This window comes from Odontesthes bonariensis, chromosome 10 (genome assembly GCF_027942865.1).
Source record: "Odontesthes bonariensis isolate fOdoBon6 chromosome 10, fOdoBon6.hap1, whole genome shotgun sequence".
Classification (NCBI taxonomy): Eukaryota; Metazoa; Chordata; class Actinopteri; order Atheriniformes; family Atherinopsidae; genus Odontesthes; species Odontesthes bonariensis.
In genome coordinates this window covers 25237129-25256188 of record NC_134515.1, presented here as the reverse complement: position 1 = coordinate 25256188, position 19060 = coordinate 25237129, and the positions used below count along the sequence as shown (strand labels likewise).

At 39.0% G+C, this 19060-nt stretch overlaps 1 protein-coding gene and 1 pseudogene across 1 annotated transcript; one reads left to right on the top strand and one right to left on the bottom strand.

Moving 5' to 3' along the window:
- Nucleotides 1-966: 966 nt before the first annotated feature.
- Nucleotides 967-18399, bottom strand: LOC142389788 (cadherin-like protein 26). The gene is made up of 22 exons (XM_075474886.1): nt 18348-18399; nt 9307-9366; nt 9114-9206; nt 8836-8982; nt 8576-8723; nt 8068-8237; nt 7832-7960; nt 7559-7744; nt 7177-7436; nt 6343-6488; nt 6020-6247; nt 5704-5925; nt 4172-4281; nt 3975-4049; nt 3605-3667; nt 3296-3370; nt 2782-2820; nt 2563-2628; nt 2377-2442; nt 2191-2256; nt 2031-2072; nt 967-1724 (listed from the first exon to the last, which is right to left on the bottom strand). Exons 1-22 carry the CDS (start codon nt 18372-18374, stop codon nt 1515-1517), a joined length of 2628 nt encoding a protein of 875 aa, XP_075331001.1. The 5' UTR covers nt 18375-18399; the 3' UTR covers nt 967-1514.
- On the top strand, nt 10786-11948 carry LOC142390077 (uncharacterized; annotated as a pseudogene).
- Nucleotides 18400-19060: the final 661 nt, after the last annotated feature.

Genomic DNA, 19060 nt, shown 5'->3' with positions numbered 1-19060 from the left:
GGTTTTTTTGTCTGCATGTTTGTCCCTCTGATTTTCTCACCATTTATTTAATTTGGCATCTGATATGTCAAATGCCAATGCCTGCAAATCAGTTTGTTCCTTGCAGGCTTTTGCAAGTCAGAGCACAACTGAATGTGCCCAGGGCGACTGATGAGGAAGCCAACGGACTCTTGCTTTGACTGTAGATTTAAAATTCCTGTCAGTTGGGAGTGGTTGATTAAAAAAAAACCTGTAACAAAGAGACTGAAACAAAATGTGGTTAATCAGTACAAAAGACACTTTAAAGTACGATGATTGAAGAGGGAGAGGAGACTATGAACTGAAAATGTGCCATTTAATTAGGAATTTTTCACATGGAAAAAGGTTAGGCTTAGTTTTCATCACTGTACTTACTTCCATATCTGAATCATTCTTTCTCGATTCCACCACTTTTTTCCAGACAAGAGACAAACAAGCTGTTTGTCGAGTTATACGATGGCAGTACTTTAGCACAATTGTACAGAACTAATCAATCTTGAACCTAGGAGCAAGTTTCAAAACCACTTAAGCAATAGCATCAATATGAAAGCTAGTTATGAGTGCTAATTATGCACGGCAGAACGTTGCAACAGCCGCTCTCCATAATCGACAACGCTGCACAGCCTCTACACAATCTATTAAGAAAAGTGTGCTCGGTCAGAGGCTTCTTCAGCCTCTGAAGAAGCCTCTGACCTAAACTTGAAGGTTTAGGGGTGCAGCTATTCATATAAAATCCTACGACTTTAACATATTCACCTTCAAAGAAAGCTGCCAGCATATCTTAGCCACAGCATATATAAATGTCCAAATGCTAGTTTTAAAAAGTGTTTGCGTTTCAGAAAAAAGGTACGGAAAGGCTCATTACACAAGGGATCAAATTACGCAATGTCAGACATATCATGTTCATTTCACACCAATGCTTTACCAGATCATGAAAGAGACAAAGAATTTTCCAGTTTGTAGAAATAATTTTGCTGTTTAATAACCGATTTGCCAATGACTCACTTGCACTAGTGCCGGAGCTCTTCCACTAGAGTGGTAAAAAATGGTATTCTTGCAGAGATTCTTATTATAGAGGAAATGCCATAAATGCAATGATATATACCCAGTTTACACATGGAGCTCTGTGAAGTTACAAATGATACTGACCCCAGAAAACTATCAAGGCTAGAAATAATGGCAAGTATTCTTATCTTAGCTAAGTAAAAATGGAACCATGACGTAAACCTTTCCCAGAGCATGTCATGCTGTGCGTGACAGCAAAAAAATGATTAAAAAAATGAACCTACATCATACATAAAACAGTGTGCAAGTATGTGATACCTGGTTTCAAATATGTGAGATGCTCTTGTCCATAATGAGCGCAGTGTAGGAGTACAAAATCCAGCTATCATCACTTTAGAAAAACCCTGTTAAATCAGTCCTTAGCAATCAATCTCTTTCTTGAAAGAAAGAGTGACTTAGTTGTTGTGAAAGTTACATTCCAGTAGTGCCCTTTAAAACTGAATGTCTTTTGCTTGAACTGTCCGGTGGCAGATATCTCCGAATATTTTGAACTTTGGCCCCAGATCGTCCAGAAACTGGAAATCATCCCCCAGGTTGCTGACTGACAGCTTTTCCAGTGACGTGCCTATACTGCCTTCTCCCTCAAAGGCATAAATGAAGGGTTGGTGCACAGGCCAGAACGTGTCATGAATGTCAAGTGTCTGTGGGATTTAGAGAAAAACAATTGTCATACTGATGTGCACCCTGAAAAAAAATGTACAACCTGGATGTACCGTGTTGTATTCCTACCATTCGACTAAATATGTCAATGCTTATGGCAGAGGCAGAAAAACTCAGAGACCCCAGTGATTTTCTTTCCTCATTTATGTTATGCACGTGACCCATGACTGAAATTTGATTCTATGTTCAATCTCAATCACTACCATGCAACTGTGATCCGTCCGCTTTATGTTCCTGTGCAGTCAGTGCACTTTACTCAGTTTGTAAATAAACTCTCTTACCCTTACCTTTCGATCGATTTGATCTTTAAGCTGTTGATGTAAGTTGGCCTGCCGACAGAGAGCGGAATGCAAGTATTAGAAAGAAAAACAACAATGTGCCTTGTAAGAGATTCAGGAAACATGCCTGGTGATCAGCTGCGTGGGACGTGTGATAAACCTCTCTTACCCTTTCCATCAGACCTGCAGTGCGTTGGTCAGACCATACAGCGCCTTGGTTAAATGATGAGTTGACCTACCGACAGAGAGCGGAATGCAAGGATTAGAAAGAAAAAAAACCCAATGTGCCTTGTAAGAGATTCAGGAAACATGCCTGGTGATCAGCTGCGTGGGACGTGTGATAAAACTCTCTTACCCTTTCCATCAGACCTGCAGTGTGTTGGTCAGACCATACAGCGCCTTGATTAAATGATGAGTTGCCCTGCCGGCAGAGAGCGGAATGCAAGGATTAGAAAGAAAAAAAACCCAATGTGCCTTGTAAGAGATTCAGGAAACATGCCTGGTGATCAGCTGCGTGGGACGTGTGATAAACCTCTCTTACCCTTTCCATCAGACCTGCAGTGCGTTGGTCAGACCATACAGCGCCTTGGTTAAATGATGAGTTGCCCTGCCGACAAGAGAGATTTGTGAGCTTATATCACTTTAATGTTATATAAATACATTCATGTCACCTAATACTTGCTGAAGAAGCTGTTTCTCTGAGTTTATATTTAACCTCTTTTTATAAAAAATTATTAAGCCACTGAAGAGCACCGCTTACGTAGTAGTTCTGCTTCTGGTCCATTGTCCGTGACATATGCTGAATGAAGAAAACAAAAACAGTTAGAGTCATTGTGATGTGATGAAATTAGAATTCAAATTATAGAACACTGTAATGGGGAAAAAGAAAGTCTTCCCTCTTTCAATTCTAAGGAATAGTTTCATTCTCTGACACACTGAGGCGGCAAATTCATTTATACAATACATTTTCCTCATACAGTGTAAACAATTACAGGAAAGGAATTTCTGTACTTGTAAAAGTTAATGGTTGAGCTGATGAGTAAAACGGCTTTTGAAAAAGTGCGCTGAATGATATCCAAATGGGTTGAATAACACAAACAAACTAGAAAAAGCTTGCAGACACCCATGCTTTTTCTGAAATTAAAGGTCTGCGCGCCCTCTTGTGGATTTAAGCTGGCGGTGGGCAAAGTACCAACTCTTAATGCCAAATTGGAAAACAGTCAATAGAAAATGTCAAATGACTTAGAAACAGTATTAAAGCTGTAATCACTCACTGTGGAATGCCCCCCGTTGCCTCTGCGAAGGTCTCTTGGATGACGCAAACTCAGGGAGGATATGTTAGATTTCACCTGTCGGGGGATATAAAGAGCAGTAAGGCCAAATCTGTTTCTGTTGTGAGTAGACAAAATAAATAATGCTTTTCTTAGTCAGATCTGGTGACTTGTTGTTGATGAAATCATGACTTCAGGACACATTAACATGAAGCATAATTCATTGATGATGGTATTAAGATAGCATTTAACCTGTTTTTCCTTGATACACTCATATAAACAGGAGAGAACATTGGAGGACGTGATACTCACCATGGTACGTCCTGTGTTGGACTCTTCCATACCACTGGTAAAATCTGGGGCATCCTGAAATGCCTAGACGAGCAGAGCAAATGAACAAAAAACATAACAGTCATTCATTATCCTGTGCTAGACAAGTTATTTTCTTTCATGAAGGTGTGTAGACAACCTGCTCTGCTGTGACATAGCATAACTATGTCGAGGTAGCCTCAGGATAGCTGGATTAAAGCGACTCTAAATGAACCAAACCTTTATGTACAGTTTCGTCGCCTTCTTTTAGTCATGAGCATGCCATGTTCTCACGTCACATGACACAACCCTGCCATGAGAACTTCTTCTACAGAAAGAGGAATGTGAGTTTTGAGATTCTTGCAACAAGTACCTGCTTGACATAGTCCTGCCTAAAGTCTCCTATCAAAGATCTGTGATTCATTAGTGTCATGAGAGTCGGGTCATTCTAAAGAAAGAAGAGAAAGAAAAATATTTTTTACGTTAAGGTGGAGTAATAAAGCAATCAATAGAGTAATCATCGCCGGCTCACTTTTTGGAATCTGCACAGCTACATTACAACCAGCCCACCTGGCATTCGGCTGCCCCTCCTTCTTCATGGTAAGCCTTAAGTGTCTGGTTGCCTTCGTCGTCCAAGATTTGAAATGGCTTCTCTCTGCACGTACACGCAAAAAGCAGGGCTGCGGATACATGTCATATGTTTAATATTAGTAGTATTGACCTTGACTGCTTTCGGTCACTGTAAAAGTTAAAAACTGTGTATTAGTGCGATGTGCTGAGGACCGAAACTGCCATAATCACGAATGAATACAAAAATACATATAAATGGTAAATAAAGAAACAATAAATTATAACAGTATTAACACAAGAAATATCAATTAATTTCATGTTCTATACATTGATTAATGCAGTCTAGGTTGTTTTTTTTTGTTTGTTGACTAAGGTTTTTGATTTATTCACTGAAAATTTGAATATGAATTTATGAATATGTACTTATTACTTTGAATTTGAATTCTTAGTGCATATTAACACGTACAAGGAAGCGAGAGCACATCACTCCGATTTTAGCCTCCTTGCGCTGGCTTCCTATTTATTTCAGGATCAATTTTAAAGTTCTTTTATTTGTTTGTAAGTCCCTTTAATGGCCTTGCTGCAGCCTATTTTTCTAATCTGCTGCCCCCCTACACTCCTCGTCTCGTTCCCGCAGGTCGGCTGACCAGATGCTGCTAGCGATTCCAAAAATCACAAAGGAAAACGAGAGGTGATCAAGCTTTTTCCGTCTTGGCCCCAAAGCTGTGGAACGAGCTTCCTTTGCACATAAGGCGAGCTCCTTCAGTTGATGTTTTTAAATCTCGCTTGAAAACACACTTTTATTCTTTGGCCTTTAACCCGGTGTGAGACGGACATTTATTTGACTGTTTAGTCAGTTTTTTTGCACTATGTGCTGTCTGTTTTTAGAAGATTTTAATTTCTCTCTGTTTTTAGTGTTTCTATCTGTGGGGTCTTATGATGTGCACCACTTTGGTCAACCGGGTTTGTTTGTTTTTAAAGTGCTATATAAATAAATATGGTATTTTTAGACTAAATTTAGTGCAGAGATTTGTGTTAATTTAAGGGGGAAAGATGTTTGTTTTTTTCAAAGATGTAAACGATGTCAACGAACAAATCATTTCAGACCTCTCGGATAAACTAGTTTTATCATTATCATCATGTGGTTTGCAGCAAGTAGTAAGTTTATTAGGTGCTTTTTTTTTTTCATTCACTAAAGTCCTTTTTTTTTTTCATTTTTACCTCCTTCACCGGTGGACTGTGATTATCTGATCACAGTCAGATGTGTGCATGGGTTCTGGTCAATACAATATACAACAAGCCGGTGGGCTGAAATGCCATCTGGTGGAATAATACATAAACTAATATAAATGCAAAACTTTCCTATTCCTGTGACTGATTTTTTTTTTTTAAATCTTTAGAAATAAAATCATTAGGATGGAATTATTTGATCTGATTGAGTGTCATACTTTATCAGAGCTTGTGATGGATGACTCATGCTGTTTGATTGACTTGTTTCCAAATGAAAGATTCTCACCAATTCTTATACTCACTCAAAAATAAAAGCAGTCCGGCAAAAATCAGTCCAATGCCTGCTCCTCCGACGGCAGATGAAAGTGGCAATTTGCCGCGACAAACATCTTTTTCTCCACAGTCACACACCACCACTTCCAGGGTCTCACGTCCCAGCGCATTCTGTTTGTCCTGCATCACCAGCGGCACCGAGTAGTTACCGTAGGGAAGCGACCTCAGGCTAACAAGGCTGACTTGCTCACCTGGTGTAAGGTGTAAAGAGAAGTTTGCAATGTGTTTTTTTTTTTTCTTTTGTTTTCTTTTAGTCGTGAAGACTTCTACATTCATGGTACTAACCATAAGCAGGGTCCAGTTTCCAGAGCTGCTTCAGTGTTTCATCATCCTCCAGAGAGAATGTGAAGGGCCCACTGTAAGGATCGGCATCAAGGTCCTCAACAGACACCGTAACTTTGTTAACCCTGTTTCCACACATAATGATGCTGTTGTTGACCAGCTTAGGGGTGTGGTCATTGATATCTTGGAGATGGATACTGATGATGCATGTACTTGTGGCAGGAGGTTCCCCTTGGAAACCACAACAAAGGAAAATTGATACGATTCAGTTATTTTTCTTAACCAGTTTGGTTGTTGTTACAATGCACAGCAGAGCTCTCTTATACCATCATCTATGGCAGCAATGACAACTTGGTAAACGCCGTTAGCATCAACAAAAGGGGACTCTCTGTCCATCTTCTTAGTTGTTGTGATTTGTCCGGTTTTTTCATCAACGGACACCCAGTCAGCTAGATCCTCCACCAGCTCAAACCTGTTCACAGTCGGAGAAACCAGCATACACATGTCAGAACTTACACATATAAAGTCTGACTGATCAAAGAAAATTGTGTTGTTTTGCAAGGTAAATGGCTCAAGCACACTCCAAAAAATTTTGAATTAAGTTTGTTTTCAGGCTAAATTAATTAACTAAATCGAATTCATTTCTATACTATCAATTATCAGATTACAAATAACACATTCATTTATAGTCTCAAAGTCTGTTTATTTTTACTTCTCTCAAGTACTGAAGTGGAGAGAAAATTTGTTTGATTAGTTTGATTTGTAATTTCACTTTGGTGAGGCTTTGAAACAGCGCAGCACGCAGCTCACATGGGCAGACAGAGACAGGAGACAAAACAGTAAACCTAAACAAAGAGGGATGGTGTAGAGGATGATGTGGTCTTGGACTTTGGCTGTGAGTCTCTGTCCATGTTGTCAACTGAGAGTTCACGCCGTTACCTCTCAGCGCTACATGTGGTGCCATCAGCTCGGTCTTTGCCGAGCTCCAAACGCAACATTTTGTAATACTTTGATTTCTTTAACTTGTTTGTTGGTTTTCCAACAATAGCTTACACTGCAACTGCATAAATTAATTTGGAATTTAATAAAGTATTATTCAAACTCAAAAATTTTCAAAGGCATGACATGAAACGCCAGTACGGCTTATGCAGAAACCATACCTTAAGTTCTCAGAGTCAACATCGTGAACCTTTGGAGTGAACAGCACCTTTCCTGGTTCTGCTTCTTCCCTGTGGTACACAGTGGCTGATTGTTTCTCAAACTCTGGTGGGTCATTGGTGTCAATCATTTTTATTGTGATATTGACTGAGTCTGGATGTGTATCCTGACTTAATTTCCCATTTTTGCAAACGTATAAGGACGCATTGTTCTTTACGCCGATCTGCAGCTGGACCAAGGTTGTTACGTCATAATTCTTCTCCTGAGGAAAAAAAAACAAAAGCAGAGATCAGTGCAAGTACAACTGCTGTTATATTGTTTATAATATGATATTGAACTTGTAGTTTAGCCCACATTGAATTAATAAGTAGGAATATTGATTACCTTGATGACGCTTAGAACACCCTCATTTGTTTTTGGGTCAGTACAAAGTTCGAATAGTTTTTCCTCATTCCCGCTGATGAAGAAGTAGTCGGCTTCCCAGCCTGCAGTGTTAGGAGCGTCTTTGTCTTCTACCACAACTCTCAAAACATCTTTCTGGATGGTCATTTCCAAAGCCTCGGCTTGGTACTAGAAGGGCAAAAAGTTACCAGTTTGACATCCTCGATAACTATGCAATGGGAATTAAATTAGAATAAAATGAATAGGAATCCTTGCCTGCCTCTCCTTGAACATTGGTGGATGACTGTTTGAGTCAAGAATATTGAGAGTGACAACAGTGGTGGAGGAAAGGGCTGGTGTTCCATGATCCTTTGCTTCAATGGTAACTTTATGCTGCTTTACTTTCTGCAACATGTAGAAGACGACAGTTGAGATATAAATTCATCATGCATGGTCATGGGTGTGCATGTGCATGAACTGTGTAGTGATTAAAAGAAGTCACTGGGTCTTACATCATAGTCAAAACATCCTTTCAATGAGAGTTGGATTTTTCTGTTATTAAGCTGAATTGCTTCAATCTTGGGCTCTTCAGGATCCTGTGAGATCACACTGATGGTGACTTTAGAACTATCTCTATTTTCGTCATCGATGTCTCTGACCTCCAGGATCACTGGAAGGTACCCTTTGAGAAGTTGAGTAAACCAGGGAGAATATATTTAAAATGAACGGAATATATGACTGTTTGCAGCATGATGAAAAATTAAGTCCTTGGGCAAAATGCATCAACCATGTACAGTTGTACAAAGTTGTACAAAATAATCTACACAGAGTTTTATGCATCTGGCACAAAGTTTTAATATTTTCATGTTTGTTTAACCATTGAGACTTCATGCGGTTTCTATGATAGCACCTCAATATCTATGTCATTATTGTATGGTTTAATTTCTTTGATATTTGATACCAAGTGACAGCAGGTGGATAATGTGTCTACATTGAACTACTTCTAAATTGAATACTCACCCTCAGGCCAATTTTCCTGCACTTTGACTGTTTCTGGAGCTCCTATGAACTGAGGTGGATTGTCATTTACATCTTTTATTTCCACATCAAAAGCTAGTTCACTGTCAATTTTTTGTCCGGTCTCTTTGTCCCAGACATCAAACTTCACCTGTGGAATAAAGAATACAGGTTATAAATAATGTCAGTGGTTATACATCATGCCATTCATTTTTTTTAGGGGTATGGATAATCCCTGATAGAGCTGATAGATATCAACTCACATGGTACATTGACTTCTTCTCTCTGTCGACTGGTCTGTGTGCAAAGACAGCTCCAGATGTTTCATTTATGGTGAACAATCCATCGTCTACTCCTTCTCCACTTATTTGGAATGCATATCGTTTCCCTAGTGTCTTGTCATTAAACAACTAGAAGAAACACATGCAAGTGACACGTTTGTTTTTTAGCACATTTAACCTTAATTGTTAGCTCCCATTGTGACCGGTTATTTGATTTAATTAGATGATCATTAAGTAATTAGATTAGATAATGTCTTTACCGTGGAGATTTGGTGTGGATAGTCCACCTTCAGTTCCTCTTGTAGTTCAATTGTAGACAGGACCCATCTTCTTTTGGAACGCACCAAGAGATCCTGATTAAACCAAAGTGTGGACCAAAACCAAATCAGTTAAACGTTCTGTTTTAAGGAAAATGTTGCAGCAGGATTCTGCTCACGGAAATTATACATTTACCCGTTTGTAGCGACTGTTGAGCCTGCCATCCCGACACTCACCCAAAGCTGCTACTGTAACCTACATGTTCAGGGAAAACAGGTCAGTAAAAAGGATTGAATTCATCCTCAATAATTTTTTGATTGCTTTTAAACCAGCAGGTCACACTTTAATCTCTGCTGATTTACACAGATTTGCAATAGTCAAAAATATACAAGTCAATTTTTTTATAGTCTTTATATAGTTTGTCTTTTTCTATGGTGTCATAAATTGCCCATTTCTTCTATTTGACAGAAAGAAACATTTTCTCTACATCTGAGCAGTCATTTTTTACATTTAAACCTTGATTTACATTAAGGGGATGACTTTTACACTATTTTCACTTCATTGCCTTTTTTACTCAGCAAGATCGAAAATCAAAGACATCAGTATTCTTCCATTCCTTTATATCCTCACACTGAGACAAAGCTGCAACTGTAACTTACATGTACAAGGAAAACAGTTCAGTAAAAAGCTAAACCAGCCATGCATGTTCAGATTGTTTTGTGGAAAGATTTTCCTCATTTGTGAGATTGTTTTAAATTGAATGTTGTTCTTCTTTTTCATTGTTGGCAGGAGGCCTTGAGGTCGTGGTTTACTCCCACAGTGTTTGTAATCGATCAACAGCTTTTGATGTCTTTTCTTTTTAGAAGGTTGACAGTTGCCGGGCCCTTCTGGTGCCAGCGTCTCCCTCTCGTGTGCTGTGTTGTCTTGCATCTCCTTTTTTGGGTGGCAGTTTTGTGTGCGCGTGAGTTTGATGCACGTGTGATTTGGGGGATTCCTAAATTAGCCCTAAAATCAGTCAGTTGTGCAGCTTAGATTTTTGTTCAAACTTTATAAACAACCACTATATTTTAAGCCGACCAGTTGGTGACTTGGTCTTTTGATTCACAAGCCATCCCTTTTGAAACACGATCTGTGCAGCCCAAAGATCAACCCATGGTAAGTCAGTCCATGGCAGACTTTGAAAGAGCGTCCCCTCATTTGCATAATATGGCAGCAATGCATACGGAAATGCAAAACCGGAGACAGGCAAGTGTCTAAAGAAAACCTCTAAAGAAATGGGCCTGGGGAAATAAATAGGGGGAGAAAATGCACTGGGAAAATGACAGATGCATCTACAAAATAAAATTAATTAAAAAAATAAATGTATGATGAAGTCAAAATTAAATTAAATGAATTCCAATTAAAATAGCGGTAAGATAACAACTGTTGATAGACATGTGTCTATTAGAAGCTAAAAGACTGATAGCACTATTCTGGAAGAGAACAACAAGACCAGGTATCAAACAATGGGCCAGGCACATGCTGAAGACTTTACCTATGGAAGGGATAACATATCTCCAAAAAGGGAAAAAGGAACTATTTGAGAAAGTTTGGAGACCCTTCCTGAATTTTGTTGAGACTGTGGACTTGTCTCAAGATGAAGTCGCCAGCTAAAGACAAGAATAATGTTAGACCATGATGTTAAACAAGGCAGCCTCACCATTGGACTATTATCTTTGTATACTTAAGGACTGTAAGCAGATGTGCATCTAAGAGGGCGTTTGTTTGTCTTGTTGACTGTGTGGGTTATGTTAAATGGCAGATATATCTGTAAAAATATATAATAAAAATATTGTTGGAAAAAAAAAAATAGCGGTAAGACATTGCACCACTTCCGGTTACCTTGTTTGTGTTCTTTGGAATTTCTTCTTATTTTTAAACGTGTACTTGTTCTATTCTAACACTCACTCCTACAGATTTTTGGCATTTATTTTCACTTTTCCAGCGGTGTGTCTGGTTCTCTAGCTTAGCATGGCTACCAGTTATCTCCATCCATCTCCCGCCTTCGCTTGCTCCGTGTGCCAGATGTTTAGTTACTCCTTTTTTTTCCTAGCTCGGTGACGGTCAAGAAGAGAAGGTATCGTCCTAAAGTCAAGCCCGTGGTTCACCATCAATCTGCCTACGTTTCAAACAGATTTTCCCCACTCGGCGACAAACCCACTGAGGACAAAACTCTGGAAATTGGCAGCTCTATAGTCAGAAACATGACATTGGAGACACCGGCAACCGTAGTCAAATGTGTTCCAGGGGCCAGAGCGCGCGACGTAGAATCCTATTTAAAACCGCTGGCTAAAGACAAATGTAAATACGGTAAAATACTTATTCACGTCGGCGGTAATGGCACCCGGTTACGCCAATCGGAGGTCACTAAAATTAATATAGCATCCGTGTGTAATTTTGCCAAAACAATATCGGACTCTGTAGTTTTCTCTGGACCCAAATCTGACCAGTGATGACATGTTTAGCCGCATGTCCTCCAATCACTGATTGTCTAGATGGTGTCCAGCAAACAACGTGGGCTACAGAGATAATTGGCAATCCTTCTGGGGAAAGCCTGGTCTTATTAGGAGAGACGGCATCCATCCCACCTTGGAAGGAGCGGCTCTCATTTCTAGAGACATGGACGAATTTATTAGTCATCCAAAAACACGACAACCCAGGGTTGAGACCAGGAGTTGTAGTCTTACACACTTCTCTGCGGCTTCCCACCTGCTGTTATCAATATTACTTTCATCTCTTTTGAATCTCTGATTAACAGTTTTTCTCACCTCTTCTAAGGTTGTGTACTGTCCACCTGACCCTTATACTGAATTTCTGTCTGAATTCTCAGACTTTTCTTTACCCCAGTTGAGTACAAATAAAGTCATTGCGTTGGGTGACTTTAATAATCATGTAGATGTTGAAAATGACAGCGTTAATATTAACTTCAATTCTATATTAGATTCAACTGGATTTTCTCAACTCACTGTCTTTATCATACCCTTTATTCTGCGCTGACATATGCCGTTGAGAGTGAACAGTGTCTTACCTGACCACTTCTGACCATTTTTCAATTTACATTACTTGACTATCCACCTCCTGAGAAGAAATGTACATATCGAAGGTGTCTTATCAGAGAACGCTGTAACCAAATTTAAAGAATTAATTCCGTCATCATTTCCTTCACTGACATGTGCAACAACTGAGGACGGCTACCTAAACTTTACTCCAGCAAAACTTGGCTCTTGTTGACAGCACTACAATTTTAATGCGTACAACACTGGTCAATGTTGCCCCTCTGAAAAGGAAGGTAATGTGCTTTAAAGCATGCAAAAAGCTGGAGAGATAATGGCATTCCTCTAAGTTAGAAGAGATAATAAGAATAATCCCAGGTTTCTTTTCAGCACTGTAGCCAGACTGACGAAGAGTCCGAGCTCTGTTGGGCCATTTATTCCTTTAACTCTCAGCAGTGTTGATTTCATGAGCTTCTTTACCAATAAAATTGTTTCTATTTGAGATAATATTAATCATAAAGTAATCTATTTGATTTGATTAAGATTACAATGAAATCGACTCTAATTGGCTTGAATTGGACTGTATCATTTCAGTGCCTTGAGGTGACATTTGTTGTGATTTGGCGCTATACTCAAAATTATGTAAATAGACTTATCTATTTAGCCGTTTACCTATTTTGTATTTATTTTGGATTATGACAGTTTCAGTCCTCCATAATGTACAATTAATTAAGACAGCATGTATCGTAATGTTAAAGAGGAATAAAGCACTGGGAGAATGATACATATTCACATATTTCTGAGATCTTGTTAAAATCAGACGTACCATCAAAATGTTGCATGACAGGATATATAAAAACTCTGTTAGCCTACAGCACAACATTGCAATTTCATCAGGCTTCAAAATTATACCTCGGCCACATAGTAATTTTCCTTTATGTATACAGGCAGGCATCTACGTGATGATGTACGTTTAATTCTCCACCCACATACTTGCTGTATGAGAAAGGTGAAGTACAACATGTTGCTGCATGAGGGGAGAAACAGTGGAAGATGGCATTAGTCTGCAGACTGTCATACAAGGGACGGCAGGATGGAGACGCATCCGATACAGTGCCTAAAGACTCAAAAAATGTGGGCCACCATCAATATATAGAAGATAAATGACAGTGAGAAAGTGAACATAAAAAGCAGCATACATGTTCATTTCCAGGGTACCTACATGTGGAACAGATACTTTCAAGGATGGTAAATTATTATTTTTAGTAATTAATTGATTAATTGATCTATTTAATTATTATTTATTTGTGCAGTCTTCTTAAATCTACTATAGCCTGAACTAAAAAGTTAATTAATAAAAAACTTACATCAAGTCAATTTAAAGCAATACAATGTAACTTCTCAAAAAGCCCATTATGGAGCTCCCCCTACAGGCTTGGAGGTAATGTACGGTTACACTGTCGTAAATACAACACCCTTTCGCTTTCACGTTTCATGTTTGTTGACGAACCGGCGAGGAGTCAGAAGGTGCAAGCTATGTCGACCGAGAAGGTAAGAGTAATCAAATGTACCTGGGAGCGTGAGAGGGGTCTATTTGTTTTTGTGGTAGGTGTGCCAGAAAGCAAGTCGAAGTACTTCCGCTCAGCTCCCGGGCCGCTCCCGGGCCGGTCCAGCAAAGTTACATAGCGCAGTTTTTCCAACTCAGACCCCCGAAGGGCATAGGAGACAGGCCAATCGTAATATTAAAACTCATTCTAGCCGCACAAGTTTTTTTCAAGCTGTTATTTTAAGGTAGAAATGTTACATAGTATTGCTTTAAATAAAGTTGAAGATAATACAGTTATTATTGAGATTCAATGCTTTTATTATAGCTAACAGGAGATATATGAAAGGACATGAGAGGAGAAAGAAATCGGGAGCAGGGCTATAGAGTCCGACCAATTTGGTCGCACATGCGACCTATTTTCTCAATGGTGTGTATGGCGTGATCTTTGTGCCACCAGGTTGAGCGCGCAGTGACACTGATTTGAGGGCACAGATCTATCTGAAGGAACAATAATTTTAAGCGTGTGCGTATGAATCTCACACACACTCGCTCATAGGTGATCGGACACGCGCTCAACTCTGACAAACTGCTGCTCGCTCGAACGGCTCACTCTGCTCGCGCTCGGCTCTATCTCTCTGCTCGCTCGCGGCTCTGTCTCTGCGCTCGCAACTCTAAGTTGTATGTAAATTAGGCACGCCACCAGCCAATCACTGCAGAGTCTGCAGTGCAGACTCAATTGAACTTCTACCATCACCCTAAAGGAATTAAACTAGATGTTATATTTTTTTTGTCAAACCAGTAACCATTACAGATTAAACCAATAACACAATTGATCAGTTTAAAGTTTAAAAGTTTAAAAAACCCCACTGTGGGTCAGCTGCTACAGTTCATAACTTACTAGGTAAAAACAACCACTTCAATACTTCAAACATTTAATTTCCTAAGCTGGTGTAGTTTTATTTTTCTACCGTTTTAGATTTTGATCAAATCAAAATCAAATCAAATTTATTTGTAGCACATTTCATGTACAAAACAATTCAAAGTGCTTTACATAAAATAAAAGCATTGCAGCAGGGAGTGGAAAAAGCATTAAAAATACATAAAAGAATATAAAGAGAAACAAATAAAAAAGTTGATGTTAGGTTTCTTTCTCTAAAATATTTGTGACCTATCCCTGACACCCTACAACAGTAATCAGTAACTAGTAGCTAGCACCCAACTACACCAGTTCTAACATGATTATTACAATTCGTCCTCTTTATTTTTTTATTATTTATCACACAAATACCAGTCTGTGAAAACTACCAGTCTGTGATTGGCTGGTAGCATGGCTCATTTACATACAACTTAGAGTTGCGAGCGCAGAGACAGAGCCGCGAGCGAGCAGAGAGATAGAGTCGAGCGCGAGCAGAGTGAGCCGTTCAAGCGAGCAGTTTGTCAGAGTTGAGCGCGTGTCCGAGCACATATGAGCGAGCGTATGTGAGATCCATACGCACACACTTAAAATTATTGTTCCTTCAGATAGATCTGTGCCCTCAAATCAGTGTCACTGCGCGCTCAACCTGGTGGCACAAAGATCACGCCATAGTCAGATAGACAGTGGATGTAGCCGCGGGTGATAAGATGAAAAGAATGATTGACAACTTTTTGGTTAAGTTAAGGCCTGATTCGTCCGAAAATAACCACAACTAGGGTTGCCAACTCCCTGAAAAATAAATAAGGGACACCTCATTAGAAGGGCCAGCCGAAACCGATTGCCTTCACCCTTCCTAGCCTGGTGAATTTTTTAGCCCCTTTTTTTTGTGAGTGAAACAATTTTTTAACTATTTGACTCGAACCTAATTTGAATTAGATGCATATTTTTGAGTGACATGAACACCTGGAAAACTAATTATTATCCAGCAATTCACTTAAAATAACAAAATTAACTGAATAAAATAAGTATCTTTCTTAAAGGAGAAGTTCGTTTTTTTTTTTACCTGGATCTGTGTCTTTATTTCACCAATACTTTAAGACGAATGAATGAAAAAAGGTTTTTCCCCGTTTGAGTAAAAGTACTATTGCACTGTTAGCTCATAGTTGCTGTGTTGTTGTTATTTTGTAGCAGAGTGGTGCAAAAAGTCTACATGTCAGTTCATCATTAAGTGGTTTCAGAGTTACATGGTTCTGTAAAAGCATTCAGAAAACAATAGCCCACAGCAATGTACTGATATTAGAAAATGTAGTTTGTACTTTTAAAAGTAAGTTCTTCAGTACTTTAACTTGAGTAAAATTTTGAGCGACTTTTACTTGTAGTTGAGTAAGATTTGACCATGAGTATCAATACTTTTGGAGTTGAGTACTTTGTCTCCCACTGCTTAAAGTGGTGTCGGAGTCTGCGTAACTGCCATGTATGCTGCTTTGTTGTCTTCCGCTATCTTCTCAGTACCTCCTCGACCAATGTGCTGACAGCGTATTCTCGTGTATGAATATGCTGTCAGCTCATTGGTCACAGAGCAGGACAGGGCCTGGGAAAAAGTTTACCGTACATTTTTATATAAAGCCCCCTGCCCTGTTATTAATTTCCATTGGCATGATACTGCCCATTTTTAGATTCTCACAGTAATACGGGACAAAGTGCGTCCCTTTTCAGCTCAATACGGGACAGGTGCTTTTGTTTCTAAATACGGGACGATTCCGTTTTTCAAGGGACGGTTGGCAACCCTATGCTCTGACACGGAGCCATCAACCTCCCACGTTATGTCAAGCCCAGGTCCGGAGCTAGCATCAGATAATGAGCCACACACGATCGACTCCGAGCCCGAACCAACTGAAATTAAAAGGGGTAAAGTGTATACATTTACAAGAGAGTGGCTTGACCAGTTTACCATGGCTAAAATACAGTAAAGCCGATAATATAATGCACTGCATTTACTGTAAAGTGTGGCAATAGTGCAACCATGACTGGTTCTAATACATTTCGAACTGAAACGCTGAAAAAGCACAACGCACGCATCTATGAAACACATTACCTGCTCAGTGTCCCCTCTCCCCGCTGCCTTTCAGTAGCAGGCAGCAGCAAACACATCATCGGACGAGGCCGAGATGATAATCAAGTTTAACGTTGCCTACCATATTGCAAAAGTTCCCTTCACTAAGTTCAAGTCCGAAATAATTCTTCAGAAGAAAAATGGCTTGAACATAAACCCGACGTACAGCAATGATGTCGCGTGCGCGCAATTTATAGGAGTCATCGCAGATACATTGAAAAAAAAGACGTCTGTGCTAATTGCGAACAGTGAGTACATGGCATTCCTGATCGTTCAGGAATGCGTCAGTGTGTACGGCCGTATCTTGAGGAGAGGAAGACCGGTGAATATACTGATATATATATATATATATATATATATATATATATATATATATATATATATATATATATATATATATATATATATATATATTTAAACCAACTACAGGAGTTGGCCATCCGAGGGGCATGTGACTGCAATGGAGGATAGTCCATAAAACATTATGCCATGAGATGTTCAGTCTGAAGCCCTTAAAACACTTGCAATTTTAATTTAGATTTTCTTTTTATTTCATTTATCTTGAGATGTTTTAAGTTTAAATTTCAGGCCAGTGAAGCACTTTAAGCACCAACACTTTTTCAGTAAGTTAAGTTCAGTAAGTTTGTAGAATTGTGCTTCAAATAAAGAACTTTATTTTGACCAGATTGCTAGTTAATAGACATATATAGACAGCGATTTTAAAATAAATAAATAAAGTGAACCTGTAATACTGCGGTGTTAAATGCAATGCGTTTGAAAATTTGGGGAGCGACATTTAATATTTAATTGCCAAAGTATGGAGGCAATTATGTTTTTGGTCATCCATCTTTATACACATTCTATGTCTCTCCATCACAGTTCGTTTGTTGCTACATGAAAGAACATACTAGGATGGTGCTACCTTGCCTGTAGTTGGCCAATGTCATGTAGCAATGGTACAATCTTACACAACCTCAAGTGAAAAGGATGTGAATCACTGAAATATGTGGAGCTGCTGACATTTCAAAGGTCTAAAACCAAGTAAACAGAAATATATCTGGCCCCCAATCTGTTTGATGTTTACCTGAGAGCAGGTATCTAGGAGTCTATGCATTAACAAATACATTTATAATTTAGATTTTTTTTTATCATTATTTTTTATCATAATATAAACTAATCTCCAAGCTGGGATTGGCTCCAAAATGGATGGACAGAAGGATAAACATATCACCCGAAGTTAAAAAAAAAATCAGCAATATAAGAGCTGATTAATCTACAGAGAAAATACTTAAATAACACCACAAATGGAATTGAGTTTTGACAATGACCAGTGCTGGAGACAACATCAAAAATGTATCTCTCAGTACAACTGTTCTGCATTGTGGTGCAAAGCACAACCTGCGATTACATGATATAATGCATAAAACTGGTTTTGCGACTGCTTCCGTTCAAAGTTCAGAGTACATGTTGACATGATAAACTCTTATTTCCTTATCACTAGCAATACAAGTCTTTGTATTTTTCAAGTGTTTCCAAGTTAAATGTCCCAAGTGTGTTGATATTAAATGTATTACTAGTTATAATAATATTATATATGTATATTCACATCATAGGAAATTTTGTGCTTACCAAGAGTAGCAGGGAAATGCTCCTCATTGTTGTCCACACTGCTTGCTATCCACTGTGGAAATGCTTTGAACGAGCCAGACATAGCCTGAGTAAGCCTCAGAGAGGACAAGCCCACATTGCCTGCAGGCAGGAGATTGGCTGAAAAAACAAAGGGCTGTTTGATTCCAGTGGCCTACCTTAAATGCATTATGTATATATCCAGTTTTTATCCAAGACAGCGCCAGCCGATGTTGTGCTTTATAAATGGTTTCCTGTGCACTTGCTTTTACAAATATTCATCTATTTATTTAGTGTCAGAATGAACTTTTACTGTGCACATACACGGGGCTTATATCAGGTGTACAACCTCCTGGTCTGTAGCTCAAGTTACCGTGTGTTGTTTAGGTCTGACCTACATAACATGTACAGAGCTCAAATTTACGGGTTACGTCGTTTTAGACAAAGCTATAGAATCAACTATTCCTCTTTACCAGATTCCTGGTAATGTATATGCTATAGGCAGCAGTCATGTGCACTTGGTACATTCTGTTCTTTTTCACGTACCCGTACACTTCCACTGCCAGCAGTGTTGACACCACTTGGACTTACAGTTGCTCAATTAAAATAGTGTCAAAGGATTAAACTGTACATACCAAAGCTATGAAGTTATCATCTACTAATGTCAATGATAAAAGGTAGGTTCGTAGGTAGGTAAGGTTGGTAAAAGTTAGTGA

Excerpts from the sequence above, each read along its gene's own strand:
- LOC142389788 (XM_075474886.1), bottom strand. The coding sequence starts at position 18,374 with ATGAGGAGCATTTCCCTGCTACTCTTG. Across the intron at positions 7,961-8,067 it reads AAGGATGTTTTGACTATGAT|AAAGTAAAGCAGCATAAAGT; the intron begins GTAAGACCCAGT and ends TACATGTTGCAG. Across the intron at positions 6,248-6,342 it reads CATTGCTGCCATAGATGATG|GGGAACCTCCTGCCACAAGT; the intron begins GTATAAGAGAGC and ends GTGGTTTCCAAG.